General features: G+C 31.4%; 1 protein-coding gene across 5 annotated transcripts in view; it reads right to left on the bottom strand.

Annotated features, from left to right (window-relative positions):
- LOC132734395 (thyroid receptor-interacting protein 11-like) overlaps nucleotides 1–18,705 on the bottom strand; it is a 64,739-nt gene that overhangs the window by 14,487 nt on the left and 31,547 nt on the right. For all 5 annotated transcript variants that reach the window (XM_060721129.1, XM_060721133.1, XM_060721131.1 and 2 more), the window contains 5 exons: nucleotides 13,544–17,715; nucleotides 13,061–13,132; nucleotides 12,302–12,423; nucleotides 11,270–11,433; nucleotides 10,703–10,806 (listed from right to left, as the gene is read on the bottom strand). In XM_060721129.1, coding sequence (XP_060577112.1) covers nucleotides 10,703–10,806; nucleotides 11,270–11,433; nucleotides 12,302–12,423; nucleotides 13,061–13,132; nucleotides 13,544–17,715 — 4,634 coding nt within the window. The remainder of the gene's footprint in view (nucleotides 1–10,702; nucleotides 10,807–11,269; nucleotides 11,434–12,301; nucleotides 12,424–13,060; nucleotides 13,133–13,543; nucleotides 17,716–18,705) is intronic.

The following is an 18,705-nucleotide window of genomic DNA, read 5'->3' as shown; positions in this document are numbered from 1 at the left end:
CCTTGGAAATGCATATATATGTATTTCAATAAAAGAATACTTAGTTTTACTATTATAGTTTCATTAGATTATGGTTTGTTACTCTATGTAACTAAGTTACTTAGATACAATGATTCAATCCTTAGCCAAATAGGTGTAGTATCAGATTTGTAATCAAGAGTTGACAGGTTCCATCCTCTGGTGTGGCAAAATTTCAAAATGGTCATTTGTCTCTTGACCAAAATTCAGAAAATCAAGTGGTGTCATCATTGGTATATGTGGATCAATTAGGGAGAAAATGGTAATTACTGATTAGTTATTAAGGAAAGCTGGTTTAGGTGAACCTGCCACAGATGAACCGCAGCCACTAGATATGACCAAAGAAATATGTTAAAATCAAGCCAAAAAATCCCGGCAAACAAACATACAAGACAAACACCATGATGCTTGTCTCTTATTTTGATTTGTGAAGCATTTCACTTCATTAATAGTATGATACTATACACCTCCAAACAACCAGAACTTGGTTAAATCTGATTATATTTCAGTCATAACATAAATGATGATACATTTTTTTTGTGCCATTCTAACAGTGTGACAGAACTTTCAAAACTACAGTCATGTAGTTTATTTCTTCATACAAATAAAATTGCCAGTCAATTGTATGTTATCACAATAATATTTCTTACCTATTTTAAAATTGAATTTTCATGTTAAGAATATGAAATAACTTTGCTGGTTTATTAATAAGGAGTTTAAGAAAGTTCAAACATTGTGTGACTAGTACTAACAAAGTTTTTGATGTTCATAATGTTGACAATATGCTTGACAAGCATTAAATTGTCTGCCATTTATTTACACTATAAAACTGAGTAAATAATGAATCACCTTAACCATTATATCTTCTCTTTTATTTGAATAAAAAAAAAACCAAGATGAAAATTCATTTCTCAAGTATTTCATGACGGGGAGTTAAAAACTGTTGTACTAGTTAAAAACCTCTACCTTGTGAATCAGATGCGTAGTTTATTTTAAATTAAAATCATGAAAAAGTTTGTGTTTTATGGCAACATGATTATCTCTCTTTTTAAATAACAGCTTTAAATGAATTTTCTTAACACTGTAAGGTTTGTGGGAGCTGTGGCCTAGAGACTATGTGGGAATTGGTGACCTGACCTAGGGGCTAAGGTGTCTTAACGCTCATAGGGGACTATGAGTTCGAGCTATGCTCATGCCATGACTATGTTTGCTTATATCAAGTCTGAGCCTGAGTTCCAGGAAGCAAACTTGAAAATAATTATCATAAGATGCAAAGAATTTTCTGGCAAGTGAGCTTCAATTTATAAGTTTAAAACTAATTTCTTTACCTTCTCTACTTTAAGTATCCATATAACACTTGTCTTACTTTCTCGAAACCACTAGATCTATAGGTTTAATGTATTGTTATCATTCAATTTATATGCAGAAATACACAAGTAAAAAACAATTCCTCAAAAGCATCAGTACAGTAAAGTAATACTTAAAACTATCATGATTTGCGAAATATAATAAAAATCCTTTATAAGGTCGGAACATTTGACTCTAACATAATGATTTTCCACAATATTTGTATCAATCAAAAAAATATAATAACGACCTTGTGCAACAGCTTGGCATGTGTAAATCCATACTGTTATTCTTGTAACATTCTTCACTTTTAGAGTAATAAGTTACTCGTATCATTTTATAAAAAATGAAGTTATAAATTTTCTCCCTATATACTGTACATTTTACAAAAAATCGTCAGGAAAAAAATATATGTTAAAAAAATGATGTTGAATAAATAAAAAAAAAAAAGTTACGATGCTGACTGAATTATATCAAAACCATGTACATGTATACAGGGAGAAAAAATTGTAAAAAAAATTCGTGTACGCAAGTTCGTTTATGAACAGACACAAAGCTTCGCGATAATAATCATATTCATATTTCCGGTTTTCTATAAAAATCCTTTAAAACGTGAAATTCAATAAAATAGTTGAAAGTGTATAGAGGACTTTCAATAGCTATTCAATACATGTTGTAAACTCTACAAACAAATTTGTATCGAATATTGTCCCAGGCTGTAATATTCTCCTTTCATAAATCTACAATAAGTTCAAAATGGATTTCATTAAACTAGAATAATGAAAATAGTTCTATGATAAAAGTATTGCTATTTAACAATATTCTATAGTGTCTCAAGAACCAATTATAAATAATGCACAATGTTTACTTAGTCATTTTTCTATATAAAAAAATACAAAAGAAAATATAAAGGAAACAGATTATCGAACATTTCTTTTCCACAAGTAAAATTTTTATCCAAAAACTGCTACTTGTATGTAAATTATCAGTTTTCTTTCAAAAATCTAAAGAGTAATGAATATTCTAATGTGCTTCAAGATGCTGGGCAGACAGCAAAGTAGTTCTAGCTTTTGCCGGTTTCTTTACCAATAGCATAATCTGACTTTACCAATAGCATAATTAGACTCTTTAGCAACAGCATAATTACTGTTTACCAATAGTGCATTCAGACTCTTTACCAATAGTGCATTCAGACTCTTTACCAATAGTGCATTCAGACTCTTTACCAATAGCATAATCAGATGCTTTAGCAATAGCATAATTGGACTTTACCAATAGCATAATTAGACTCTTTAGCAACAGCATAATTACTCTTTACCAATAGTGCATTCAGACTCTTTACCAATAGCATAATCAGATGCTTTAGCAATAGCATAATTTGACTCTTTACCAATAGCATAATCGGACTTTACCAATAGCATAATTAGACTCTTTAGCAACAGCATAATTACTCTTTACCAATAGTGCATTCAGACTCTTTACCAATAGCATAAACAGATGCTTTAGCAATAGCATAATTGGACACTTTACCAATAAAATAATCAGACACTTTACCAATAGCATAATGGAGTCACTAGACATCAGCTTTTGTGAGGTAAATTTCAACATGATGGTAACACAGGTATATTACCATGAACCTTGTAGCTCATACATGACCGTGCATAAATTAGGGTACTTTATTATCAGAATTTGCAACATAATCAACTGTTATAAACTGTTCTCTTTATACAGTGGGATATAATCCTTTCACATCTCACAAATTAAGAATTGAGATTTTTAACTCTTTCACTTCTTATTTTCTTTACATTTTTAAATCTATCTTTCTGACTTTTTTGTTATTGATATATCTTGCATCCTATGACTGTAAGACTGTACAGGTCAAATGGATTTATTTATAACATTTTCTAAATATTAGTACTGTATATCATACATATACAAGTCTTTATACTTAGAAACTATTTTAAATGCCCTTTTTTTTAGAACAGGCTTGTTTAATTACTCACTTGTGGCATAAGTAGATGGGCTCAATAATTTGAAAAAGACAAACCAGTATTCTCGTTAATCAAAGGCTTCAATTTAAGTCATGAAGAACCAGGAAATAGCATTTTACAGACACAACAAAATTATATATTCCTACTGGCACAATTAACACAATTGTTTCCAATTAATTTCCTTAATGCATGGGCATATCAACATCAAAATAATCTGGTACAATATAATATACATGAAAATATTAGGCAATAACTCATAGGCAATTGTGACAACTATAGTCTTGACAATCTATAGGAAAATCTAGGAGAAATTTCACTTCAATAAAAGAGACACTTATGGACAATTAACGCTTCAGAAATGATTTATAAGTACTAAGTTCTGAGAAAGTAGGCAATATCAATTGAAATAGAAACAATAAATCATGTATTTATGCATCAATCAACTCTTAACCAAATGAATAGTCTTTGCCAAGTCAGACTGTACCTCAGTACTAGTTGATCGCTTAATTTTTGTATTTTGACACTGAAATCCCTTAAAATTTAAATGGACTGTTCCAAATTCAAAGCAGGACAAATCCATTACACAAAATTCAGTGGGTTAAGAGTAAATTCAAACATGTCTTGTGCATAAATGTTACTTCAGTTGATGGACATATTAAACTTCTTTTTACTTATTTATCATGAATTATGAATGAATAAGAAAGACACTTAAGTCTAATGTGCTATGAATTGTGATTTAGTAACACTATCTCATACTTAACTTGTCTAGAAAATTAACATCCAGTATCTTCAGACATCCAATGAATCTTAGTACATTAAACTATGTGTTGTTAATAATGTTTCATTTTTCTTTCCAATACTTAAAAAAAAATATCCTTGAATGCTTTAACTCTGAAGCGTTTCTGCCTAGAATTGAATTATTTTGATTTTTTTAAAATCAAAATGATAAAAATATAAAACTAGTATATTTAAGCAAACTATCTAACAATTATACACATGATGCAAAAGTAAGGTCATTAACATTGCTACCTCTAACAAAGTTATTATTTAATATTTAATGTGGACTGATGCATAAAATTAATATCCCCCACATTCATACATCTTTCAAAAACTGCATCTCTGATGAATTACTGCACCTATCTACACACCTTATCATCAGTTTTAACTCTTTTTTTTTCTAAATATTACAAAGGAAAAGAAATACCAAGAAATTACAATGAGATTTATTAATATGCATAATTTCACATGCACATTAAACTGCACAGTGTGTGTATAACTGACAGTCATGGGTGCAGCTGTAACAATTTTAAAAACCTAAACCATGAATAAAAAAACCTGCATGGTCGATTTGAATAAATCAGACTGAATCATTTTCAACTACAATGTTTCAATTTAAAGTTTGCTTGTTAAACAATAAGGTGATCAAACTGTCATTAAAACAATCTGTGGTTTCCTTATTCCGCCAAGTTTCCTTCTTGTGCACGAACATTTCATTACTCATTTACTTACATGTGGTTATTAAATAAACTAATTATATGTAACATTGTAAAAAATATGATCCATTTGAAATACTTATATACATTACCTTTCTAAATTTCTATATATAGACATCTTCCATATCTTATCCTAACACAGTGACAGAGTGAGATATGTCCGATCTTGCTCAGTTAATATCGATAATTATTCTTTTTTGTTGAATAATCATAATTCATTGTCCGATAAATATAAGCCGTTAATAACTCTGGCAACAGATGCTGCTAATATTTCTCTCTGATCATAAAGTAAGAAGTATCCACATCAAATAAATACCAGTATTATAATAAAATCAACGATTTACATTGAGAACAAACCCGCCATCTTGCTTCGAAATTTTGCTATAAAACGTGCTTTGGCGGGCAAGCGGTCCTAGGATGTTAGGCAGAATTTGAAAACGTTATTGACACACCTAATACAGGTATGGTAATGCAAACATTACAAACACTGTTCAAATAAAGCCATGTACTTGGGAGTATGCATACACAAGATAAAACCCACCATAAGACTTAAAAATCAATGCGTCTTCCACTATCTTTTACTTTAATGATATAAAGTTTGGAAAAAAAAAGTTTAAAAGAGAAAAACCTCTTATCTCAAGATAATATTTAAGATTTATAGTTCATTTCTGCACCATGTGCGTAACAGAGGCCTCCAAGCTTATGCATAGAATGTGTTGCCCTGGTTATACTAGGTGTAAATCAATAATGTCATTCACATTTTAAAGGCAGCAACTAATAAAAAAAATTTGATCCTCTAAAAAAAAAAAGCCGCAAATGGTTAATCTTCATCCAACTGACTTTAATAAAGTCTCTTCAACCCTAACCAATAATATTAACGCAACATTCAAATTTCAAAATCTTTTAGCAAAATGTACCTGTATTTGCTGAAATTGCACATAAATTACCATTATTTTGCAGTATTTGTAACCATTAAGTTGAATTCAACAATTAAGAAAATAGTGACTAATATTAAACATTAACAGTGGTCATATTACCTTATTTTACCTTTATACACATGTTCCAAAAACTTTTCAAAATCATGGGATGAATCACATTATATTCTAAAGTATATAAAAAGATATTCCAAAAACACCACAAAATAACATCACAATCTCATGTTTTTTTTTCACTCATTTATATTAAATAATGCACTTTAAATTGTATGTATTATAGTATAATGCTCCTACAGAATCTTATTTTTCTATATGTTTATATAATACTGTATGACGCCGATCCGTTATCACACAGTGCAAGAAAAGAATTAACCCCCCCAAAAAAACTTCAGCAAAACTCGTATTTTATTAACAGATTCGCCTTTCATTCGGACAACTTCCCCCTTTGATTAATCAAAATGCACCATACACACTGTATTGAAACTGCTCTGAATACATGCCATAGAATCTGAATTATCTAATATTACAATCTTTTTTTCCTTGTTGAAATATAATACTAGTAATAATTAAAAAGAATTTAAAACGGAACCTGGCACCAAATAATGCAAAACCCGTAATGACACTGATTATGTCTCAATGTTATAAAATGATTTGCACGAAGATAAGCTATTGATATTTCTTCTGTAACTTACAAACATTTTTTCTTCCATATAAATGTAATGATATTTAACATTTACCAAGCTAATTTGCGTAGCAGACTAAGAATTCAGTACTGTAAATTTTTAATTGAACTTTAATTATCTAAATGACTGAATTAAACATCAACATAGTATATATAATTTAGTGAGGCAGAATAGAGGACCAAACTTGCTTGACATTTCACTGGTGGCAATACAAGTCATTCTCACAGCTTATATCGATTACCACATCTTTTTTTACTGACTGAATAGGGCAGAGAAGAGCACAAATGAGCCGCGCCATGACAAAACCAACATAATGGGTTCGCTATCAGTTTCTCTACTTGTAACAGAGTATGTAAGCGAACAGCATGGATCCTATCAGACTGCTCGGAAGCGCAGGCTGGTCTGGATCCATGCTGGTCGCAAACTTATTATGTTGGTTTTGTCATGGCGTGGCTCATTTATGTCTGGATAATCTTGGTCTGCGATGGTCACATTGATGGAATCAGTTGCAGCCAGTAGATTATGTGTTAATTAATCTCAAACACAATGATTGGGAACTTTTATATAGCTTATTCACCAAGTGTCTCTATTTTATTTTTCCTTTGTTCCTAGGTAGATCCTAAATTGTATAAGCAAGCAAAAACTTCCCTTGTTTTTAGTTTTGAGGAGAAAAAAACAACAACAAAAAACAAGAACAACAAAATGTAATCATTTTTATTAAATATGAAGAGCTATTAAAAAAGGAAAATTAAAATCACTAGACTGCCCCTTAATGCTTTTATGGCGTACTTATGAAGGTCAATAAATTTTAGAAGTGATTTATATGGATGGTTTTCGAGCCTTTTAACACAATATAGTACATATATATTGAGTTGTTTTATGTATAATAATTATGCAAAAAAAACCGAAAATTGCAAGATATATGTATACAATAAATCTGCCTTAATAAGCACACCTGAATGACATTAAAATGTTGAATTAATTTACATAATGTGTAACAACATATAAGAAAGATCTTGAAAAGTTATTTTTATGCTTAAGATAACTTGTGAAAGTTGGTGCAATTAATGCCTTACCTTTGCCACCAGTTCAGGTGTCAAGTTAGTCTAATATCTGTCCTTTATGACAAGATTTAACTTTTCAATTATTTATATTTAAATCTTGGAATCAGTTTTAACCCTTATCACCCTAATATTTCTAAAATAGACTTGTCCATATTTAAATCTTGGAATCAGTTTTAACCCTTATCATCCTAATATTTCTAAAATAGACTTGTCCATATTTAAATCTGGACAAAACCATTCACCATTTTGAGGAATACATTTTAATTTCAAAACAATTGTACTAACTGATAAGCAAACAGTGCAGACCATGACCTGATGGCATGGATGTGCCAGCTGATCTAGGTCTGCACCAATCACACAGGTAGGATCTCTTACCAAATGCAGGATAACAAAAGACTGGTTCATGTTTATAACGAGACAAGTCCATTATGGTAGAGGGTCAATCTTTTTCTAAAATAAAACATCAGGCAAGTTGTTTGCCAGATATACTCATTTTGTTGAGATTTAATATTTTAGGCTAGCTTAATTAATCAAAAGACTGATGATATCATAGTTCAATTGTACTGGTTTAGAAACTAAGAATTGTCCATTTATATTTCGAAAGAATTCCATATCAAAATACTGACTTGAACTTACCACAAGAACTTGAAATTTAATCAATACATCACAAAATATACGTATATTAATGAGATAGCCCTTATCTCTATATAAAAAACTTTATATAGAAATAAGGGCTATATCATTAATATGCGTATATTTTGTGATATATTGATTAAATTTCAAGTTCCTTTGAACTTACAAACTTATAGCACAGTCTGGATGGACAGCAAAAATATGAAGACAGGTATAGCAATGATACTGGTAAACGACCTAAGTTTCATTTTGCATGTCATCATTTTTGTAAAATTGGTAAATAACTAGCTTGAACAAGACAAGATGCCACTCCTTAGAATAAGCACAACAGGATGATTGTCTTTAGACTAATGTAACAAAATAACATAATATATAATAATTGTTCCTCATGAACAAACAAAACCAGTCTAAACCTGTACAAAAATCTTCTGCACATATCAATCTTACCATAATCTATATATTTATATATGTACAGTATATACAATATAATTGAGAAAGATTTTTTTCCTGACATTTTAATTTCACAGAGTCATCTTATATATTTCTTTGCAAACAGATTCAACTTTATGTCTCAAAGAAAACTTCTTTTTAGCAGTCAAATTGATCATTATCAAGTTTCAACAATTATCGGTATCATTTGAGAGATTCCTTAAAATAAAGACTGTTTTACATTCATAAACAAGTACAGTCTGTTTTATTTATCAATCATAGTGAATGAATTCACTATTTATCAACCATAGAATATGAAAATCACACTGAATGAATTCACTATTAATCAATCACAGTTTATGAAATCACTATTTATCAATTACAGAGTATGAAATACGTATTTATCAATCACAGTTTAAGAAATAGACTCATATTTTTGACTGTTTTATTTTAAAATTAAAATACTGAAATCTCTTAAAATCAACAATAGGCAGTTTCAAACTGAAACCAGGGCAAGGCAGTTGCATACATTAAGGAGGGTTAAAGATTAACTAAAAGTGTGTCAAATAATCTGAATCATCAAGACCCTAAATGACTGTCAATCAAATGCTTATTTATCTGTAATGAAAGCAACATGAGGACATTGACTGCATTTAAAAGTGGATAGACAACATGTTGACACTTACAACTACAGACTTGTCTTCTAACTCAAACAAGCACGCAGTAACAATCCTCGTCTACAAACGTACAAACGTATAATTACATTATTCATCTATCAATATGCATTCATTTCAATTGTATCTTATTCAACCTGCGCTCATTAACTTAATAAAAAAAAATCCCCTGAACACTGAAGCCGCAATTTATCAAAATTTCACAGGGCTTTTTGATTGGTGATTTATGGGCAACATGGCAGAGTAACATTGTGAACGTACATCATGCATGCCTGCACAAGCTTTGTGTAATACTTGTTAATTCGTATTTTATTATAAGATCAAAAACGGTTTACGACTTGGGAAAAACCTCTTCCTTACATAATTTGTTCCAACTTGACAGGCTTTATGAAAAAAAACGTCACTTTAAAAAGTCGTGAACAACATTGTACGAATAACTTTAGTCTAAAATCTGGCAAAAAAAATCCTGCATACTGCTGTTTAACTCTCTTTAGTGAATATTTACTTTTTATATACAAACATTAAGATTTATTTTACTACAATCTCTCCACTAAATATGCACAAGACTTTATTTACAAAATTTATTTCAAGATTCTAAACAAATCTCTACAGGTTGTTTTTAATTTTTTATTTCATAATTATCAATTCTTTATTTATGTTACCTTATATGTTACCTTGAAGTCTATTCAAAGAAGCCAAACAAAAAGCGTTATGTGTTCATTTACTTTTATTCCAACACATTTTAATTATTTACATCTTCAAACTATAAAAACTATTTACCATCATATAAAGACAATACCCATTCATATGTCCTTTTACTTCCAACCATGCTTTCATATTACAAGCACTTTAAACTTTCATACTGAAAATTTAGAGTTTTTGTCCTGAGCTTGGTGGCTCACTTTAACCAGAAAACACATATTGAATATAAAACCATAATGGAATCATGTGATTTCATGCATAACTGACTTCCCTTTTCTGTTAATATCAAATGCTTGAAATAACAAACATTACAGCTTTGAAACAGGAAACTCTGATTCATTAGAAAAAATATCTCACTAGAGGCAGTGAGAGATACAGACAGAATGGAAAGGTTCTATGAACATATATAATATCTGACAAAATGTAAACATGGTCTTGGTGGTGTATGGTGGTGCTGGTAGTCTTCACTCCGGATCACGGCAGTAAGCTACATTAAAACTACCAGAGCTCAATTCAGCCACCGCATTGATGTCTTCACTTTCCAAAGGAACTCTTCTGTACATGCCACAGCAGAGGCACAGTGCGAATGACTACAGAAAGGATTTCATTATCAATCACAACAAAAATGACCTGCACCATCCTGGATTCCAACCCGGGTCACCCAATTACAATTAGGTCTGTCTGTCACAATTATGAGGAAACAAAGAGACATGAGGTTTTATTCTATTCTTACCTTTGTGTATTTTAGGTCTGCCTGTAATTTATTCACTTGCTCTCTTAGCGTCTTCACCTCCTTGGTGTATCTTTCCGTTTCCTCGGCAACCATTCGTTCTTTCTCTGTAAACATGGTGACAACTAATAAGCTATGTTCACTTCATACTTCCATATTTAAACAACAAAAAACCCTTTAAGACCACTTTCTAACTGCTTTATAATGGATTTATGTCTCCTTTTTGTTTTTTATTATTATGTTCTTATTTTTCTATATTTTTATATGGATGTTTAAATTTGAATTGAACAGATTGGTCATGTATTTTTCCTCATCTAGTAAGGTAATGCATCTGGTTTCAAGCTTACCTAGTATCAGAAGACCAATTATGTATAATGTACCTCTTTAATTAATTAATTGTCTGTAACCTTACAAAGAATCTATTTCAACTGAAAGAATTCAATGTCCTGGTGACATTTTTTAAGAAGTGAGGGTCGGACAATTCTTAAAAGCAATATCTCAATCAATATCTAAGGCAAGCACAGTAAAAACAATAATAAATTTTTAATATAAGATTGGAGTGGGTCTTACCATGTTGGAATTCTTCTAGAACCATCTGTAGATTAGTCATTGAGCTAGAGTACATCTGGTTTTGTTCTTGTAGACTAGATATTTGAAGATATGCCTGGTCACGTTGTTGTGATACAAAATGTAGCTGTTGCTGTAGACTGTCTAACTGTTGACTGGCATGCTGACTGTAATCATGATAATAATATGATGTTAGACTGTAATCATTATAATAATATGATGTTAGACTGTAATCATGATAATAATCTGATGTCAGACTGGTTAATAATACAACAATACAAGCTATTTACAGTAAAATACCCTTCATTGACAAAGATTTAAGTTTCTGCTGAGAGGCATTGCTCTACAGAGGTTAGTAGAGTAGAGTGAAGTCTTTCTTTGATAGAACACTGATACTGTTGGTGCAAAAAGGTGATTGCTTTACAGAGGACAGCCCTGTAGAGATTGTACTGTACTATGTATCAACCCTTACTGCTGACAGGCATGCTTTAATCTGATGTTAGACTGGTTGATAAAAATGCCTAACCTTGACCGGCTAGAGTTCTTATATGGGCTTCCAATAGAACTGACCATTATCAATTTCATGAAAACCAAGATGAAAATCTTATTTAGCCAACAAAAACAGCCTGGTTGGATGGCACAAATGTGTTGACTGGCTTGGCTGTTTTGGTGGCAAAGGTTAAGCACTTAAGGTTCAAGCAGGGCCAGGGTTAAATTCTTTGATAATTATAGAATTAGATATAAAATTATGTTTCGTATAAGACCCTTCAATCATCAGGAATAACAATTTCTAATGTGGTCTGCAAAATTGAAATAAGATTTTTGTTAAGCTAATTAACTGTATGTAAATAGTGCTAACTACCTGCAGTACATGCTTAAAACATTAACACATGCCTTACAATCAATTAATTTTGTATGTACCAAAACTTGCCATGTTTCATTCCCAAGATATTTTTATTATTTCAATGGGGCATGTAATATGTTAATGATCAGTATAGTTCACTGGTAATAAGAGTTCATGACATGAGCACTCACTTTGCTGATTCCACAGCAGATGAAGAATGTAACGCATTTTCCTCAGCAGAAGTAAGTCGTGTGCGCAAGTCTTTCTCCCGCTCTTCTGCTGCCAGTGCTTCCTTCGTGTAGCCTTCCTCTATCTAAAATACAAATACAGAACTTATCACCTATGTATAACACATATCATATCTTTAAAACAATTTGTTTCATGTTTATTTTCATATCTTCAACTTTACCTGTTAAACAGGAAGGCACAGCCGTGCAGTCTGACCTGGCTCTATACTGATGGTAGCCCAATTTTTGTATTCTAATATTGAAAACCCTTGAACTTAAATGACTGTTCCCAATTTAAAGAAGAGCAAATCTATTGCACAAATTTTGCAGGATAAAGCTTAATTATTCAGTAACAGTAAAGTATATATAGGAGATATACAGCTGACAATTATCTTGTGAAGTATGATTTTCTATTCTGTTTCAAGCATTAGAGATCCCATCCTTTTCTACAACAATTATATATATTACAGTTGCATAATGTCTATATTCCCCATCTAGATAAATTCTGCAAATATTATATGATAAACTGTTTGATAGCTTTAAATAATTTATTTCAGCCTTATCATAAAGGCATTACAAATGTAAGAGACCAAACAAGAACTGAGTTGTACTTGACACTAAGAAGTATTTTTCATATACTGACAAACAAAATACATGTAAATAAATATAATAATTTTACCACCAACATAAATTATGAAAGTTTGAAATAAAGATCAACTTTACCTGTATTAAATGTTGCCTTAATCTATTTAATTCTCGATTCAACTTTGCTTCCCTCTCTTTTAAAGACTGTATCTGTAAAATAAAGTGCAATTCCATGTTACAATTTTCCAAATCTTTTTGATTTCACTGTACAATTTAATCAGAAAGAATTTATTTCTACCTAGCAGACACTTCACTGATTAAAACCTTCATACTTGTATACTTTGCAAGTAGGGCATGGAAATTAAAATTTGATTGGAAAAAGGGAGTATGTAATCTGTTCTGTACGCTCTGTGAAAATGCTAGAAAATTTGATAAAACATAAATTTAAACATTTGAAGATTAAAGTCAATAAAAGGTCTAGCACTAAGCCTCATTGTTTGATGCAATAAATTGTTCAGAGATAATGTTTTATTTACAAATGTATTTACAAGTACAGGAAAAGATCAAAAACCTTTCATTTTTAAGTGTTTTTATTGTCTAAAATAATAAAATAAAACTTACATCTTTCAATAACTGGTTATTTTGTTCTTGTGTATGTTGTCTCCCTAGTAACGCCTGGTCCCTCTCGTAAGTTAACTGTTTGATATGTTTCTGTGTTGTCTCATTCTCTTGAATGACATGCTCAAGTTGTCCCTTCTCACCTTGTTGCTCTTGTATCATTGAGGTAAGTGACCTTGACTTCTCCTGAAGACTAGAAACCTCAAAGTCTCGATCCTGTAGCTGCAGCGTTAATTTATGATTGGCATCTTTAAGCCCCTGAAACTCTGATGACAAAGAATCTCGCTGTTGTTTCAGTTGAGTAATTTCAGTTTTCAAATCACCTTGCTCTGTTTGTAAACCATGGACCTGAAACATGTAACTGTCTACTTGCTTTTTATAACTGGCCCTCTCACTATCACTAGCTCTAAAGTTCTGTTCCATGTCACTGACCTGCTGATACATATTTTGTATCTTTGTTTCTTTTTCTTTAACATTTTCAATGAGTTCTTGATACCTTTCTTGAAGTTTGGTATTTTCTTGTATCTTTGCATCGTACAAAGTTTTATCTACAGTTTCTCCTGATTCAGTCTGTTGAATCATTTTACCAGTTTTTACTTCTAATTCTTGTAATTTCTGCTTATAATTTATCAATTCATTCTGAGCTTTTAGTAATGATTGTTTCTTATCTTCAAACTGAGGCACCAGTTGTTCGTATGCCGATTTTATTTTTTCATTTTTTTCATTTTCAGTATTTATAAATGCGGTTAACCTTTGAACCTCTGCATGATAAGCCACACTTTCCTGATGTTTCTGGTTCAGATATGTTATCATTTGTTCTCTTTCACCTTGTAACACTGCTAACTGTTTAACCAGGGTATCTTTTTCAGACATAAGTGAATTAATTTGAGCACCTTCAGTTGAAGACTCCTGCAGTACTGACAACAGTGTTGCATTTTTCTGAGTCAATGATTCTATTTCAAGATCTTTGTCTCTTATTATTCTTGATAAGTTTTTAACAGTTTCTTTTTGCATGTCGTCTAAATGAGCACCATCACCATCTGGCGATCTTTTTGCAATTATATCTTGATTATCTTTCTGTAACTTTTCAAGTGCAGTCTTTTGAGCAGCTACAATATTCATTAGCTTTGAAATTTCAGCTTTTGAATTGCTGCTTTCCCTGGACTTTTCATTCAGAACATCCATCATCTGTTCCCTTTCAGTCTTCAAGGATCTTACTTCATTTTCAAGTTTGTGCATCTCCGATAGAGAATTATCCCCCTGAGATTTGGATTTGGAGTCCATTATTTTCAGCAATGAGGCATTATTTCTTTGTAACTCTGATATGATGTTGTCTTTTTCTTTCAACTGCCCTTGAAGTTTTTCTATTTCCAGTATGACATCATGCACATGTTCTGTATGCTCTGTGGCAAGGTCACCGTTAGGTGTCTGCATACCCAACATCTTCTGAGTTTCAACTTTTACTATCTTCTCTTCAACTTCTGGTTTCTGAACTTCACTCTTGTGTATATACTCTAGAGCAGGTAGGTTATACTGAGGTACTGAGTTGTTCCCTGCACTCTCAACTTGAATTATTTGTTCTTCATCAATAAATGACTTGGCACGATTAAGTTTACGGGTAAGCAAAGTAATTTCATCCTCCTTTTGAACAGCATTATGTTTAAGCACCTCTATGATACCATCTTGTGATTTTATTTTTTCTGAGTCCTTATTTAACTCTTGCAGAAGATCCGCTCTTTTCTGATTTAAGTCTGCTATGCCTGCCTCTTGATCCTTAATGAGTTGTTTATTCTTCTCTAACTCAGTTTCCAAATAACTTACTCTCTCTTTTAATGATTCTCTTTCACGCTCCAGCTGATCTTGAGTATTCTGGTTACCATATTCACCTTGTTTTAAAGAATTCAATTCATTTTGTAACTCTTTTATTTGGGAATTCAACAGATCTTTTTCAATTTTGCTCTCCTCAAGGATTTTACATTTCTGGGAATTAGAGTTCTGAATTTCACTTTCAAGGGACAGTTTTTCAGTTTTAACTGCATCTAGCTCCTCTTGAACACTGTTCAATTCTGCTTCAGTAAGTTCTTGTTCCTTTACAGATTTTAACATGCTTTCATTCTCAGAAGATAATTTTTCTACTAATTTCTTGAGTTTAGAAATTTCCTGAATGTAAGCATCACAGTCAGTTTGCAGATCTTGATTTTTTTCTTCCAATGTCTCCAATTCCTTCTGACAATCCTGTAGCTGGGCATATATATTACTAAGCTTTGATTCATTTTCAGAAATTTGTAGATCTTTTTTATGAGACTTTTCCAGTAATTCATTAAACTGTGTTTGGTGGTCTGATGAATCTGTTTCACTAACTGATTTTAGTTCTTTTATATAATTTTCATAATGTTGTTTTTGATCAGTAGTTTTCTGATCAAGACTAGTTCTTTCACTTTTCAGTCGAGAACACTCAGCTGTCAAGGTATCAATTTGCACCTGCTTCTCTTGCAAAACTAACTCATATGCTTCTTTGGAATTTGTTTCACTTGCCTCTTTAACATGATCAAATTCAACCTTTAAATGTTCAATCTCTTTTTGCATTGCACTTTTTCCTTCCTTTAGCTTGGAGATCTCTTCATCTTTTAAATAGAGTTCATTGTCCAGCTTTTCCCATTCCTCTGTCCTACTTGCTAATTCTTCCTTTACTAAAACCAGTTCACCTGTTGCACTTAACAATTGAGCTTCATATTCATTTTCAACAGAATTGACAGACTCTTCTAATTCACCTTTTAATTGATCAACTTTTTCAGTCAATATCTGGCACTCTTCACATTTGGAATGTAATTTATCAGCAGTGTCCTCTAATAAGTCTTTTACTTTTGCATTTTCTTTGTGTAATGATTCATACCCTGCCTCTTTCTCTTTTAACTTCTGTTTTAAAATTGATAACTCATTCTTATGAATTTCTACTTGACTAGATAACTGGGTATTTTCTTTTATTTTTTCTGAAAGTTCAGTCTTGACAGTTGTTACCTTATTTTCAACAGCATGTATGTGTCTACTAAAACTTTCACATTCTGAGGTCTTTCTTTCACTTTCTTCTTTCAATTTTTCACAATCAAGACTTGCAGCTGTGAGTTTTTCTTTAAGACTAAGCTCTTCAGCCTCAAGCTGTGAAATCTTAGATCTTAATGTAGTATTTTCTGCATCTGAAACCTCAATTGTCTTATTAAATTCATTATGCATATCCTCTGCTTTTTTCAAAAGACCAGCCAATCTTTTACATTCAACTGACTTTTCTTTTAACTGTTCATTCGCATTTTCTAAGTCTGAGCTAAGCTGACTTACTTGTAAATTCAACTGTTCAGTTTCTGTTTCACTAGAGTCCTGACTTTCATCATTTTCATTAGAGTCATTTGCGCCAGAAGTTTCCAGATCTTGTTTAATTTTTTCCTTTTCAGCTTTTAATGTCTTAAGCTTATCCGCTTGGGAACTTAAATCTGCTTTTAATTTATTTACCTTTTCTTGCAGTTCTTGCTTATCCATATGTAAGTTATTCAAAGCTTCAGCACTTGATGCTAGTTTGTCACTCATTTCGTTCAGCTCGTCTTCTTTCCTGCTCAGCTCTTTCTGTAGTGCTGCAATGGTTCCATTGCTTTTTTCAAGCTTCTGTCGAAGATCAGATGTTTCATCTTTTAACTCGGCAATCTGATGATTCAACTCATTTGATGATGAGGATTCAGCAGACTGGTTTAGGGTTTTGAGTTTATCAAATTCTCCTTGCATAGACCTCTTCTCTGCTTCTGATTGAGCCAATTTTTTCTTCAAATCCTCATTTGATTTTGAAACTTGATCTTTTATCTTTATGATATGACTCATGGCTTCTTGATGTTGGTTATCTAACTCTTCTAAACTAGTCATCATTTCTTCCTTTTCTAGTGACAAATTAACAATTTCTTCATTCTTACCTCTTAATTTTTTCTTTAACTCAACAGTTTCTTTTTCCAATGCTTCAATTTCTTCTTTTTGTGATTGTATTAGTGTTTCCATTTCTTCCTTGTCTTGTAACTTGTCTTCAGGTGATTCGCCCCTATTTTCTTCTGAGTCATCTCTTCCACCCACTAAAGCCTGAAGTTCCATCTCTTTTTCTTTCAATGGACCATTTAAAAAAGATTCCTTTTGTATTTTCCCTGTGAAAATGGCAGCAATAATGTATACTCTACTTTACCAAAAAAATGCAGAAACAGACTTGGTTAAAATCAAAACATAAATACTGATTCGATTCTTCATTCATTCAAAACAACTACTATGATAAAGTTGGATTTACTCAAACGCTTTTTTATAAATGTACACCTATATTCAATTATGAATGTCTCAAATCATAAAAATTTACCTTGATATTTTGTGTGATAATATATTAACTTTCCATTGTTTATTTAAGTAAGTTCTGTACCAAATAGCTATGCTTAATCAGTCAATTCATCCAACAATGTAGTTAATTCAACCAATTCAACTAAGAATGTAGTCAATTCAACCAACAATGTAGTCAATTCAACCAAGAATGTAGTTTATTCAACCAAGAATGTAGTCAATTCAACCAACAATGTAGTTAATTCAACCAATTCAAACAAGAATGTAGTCAATTCAACCAACAATGTAGTTTATTCAACCAATTCAACCAACAATTTAGTTAATTCAACCAATTCAACCAACAATGTAGTTAATTCAACCAATACAACCATCAATGTAGTTAATTCAACCAACAATGTAGTTAATTCAACCAATACAACCAACAATGTAGTTAATTCAACCAACAATGTAGTTAATACAACCAACAATGTAGTTAATTCAACCAACAATGTAGTTTATTCAACCAATTCAACCAAGAATGTAGTCAATTCAACCAACAATGTAGTTTATTCAACCAATTCAACCATCAATGTAGTTAATTCAACCAACAATGTAGTTTATTCAACCAATTCAACCATCAATGTACATTGTAGTTAATTCAACCAACATTGTAGTTAATTCAACCAACAATGTAGTTAATTCAACCAACATTGTAGTTAATTCAACCAAGAATGTAGTTAATTCAACCAACAATGTAGTTAATCCAACAATTCAACCATCAATGTACATTGTAGTTAATTCAACCAACAATGTAGTTAATTCAACCAACA

The sequence above is a fragment of the Ruditapes philippinarum genome, unplaced genomic scaffold (genome assembly GCF_026571515.1).
Source record: "Ruditapes philippinarum isolate M1 unplaced genomic scaffold, ASM2657151v2 ctg4455_1_1_1_1, whole genome shotgun sequence".
NCBI lineage: Eukaryota > Metazoa > Mollusca > Bivalvia > Venerida > Veneridae > Ruditapes > Ruditapes philippinarum.
This window is presented reverse-complemented; position numbering and strand designations above follow the sequence as displayed.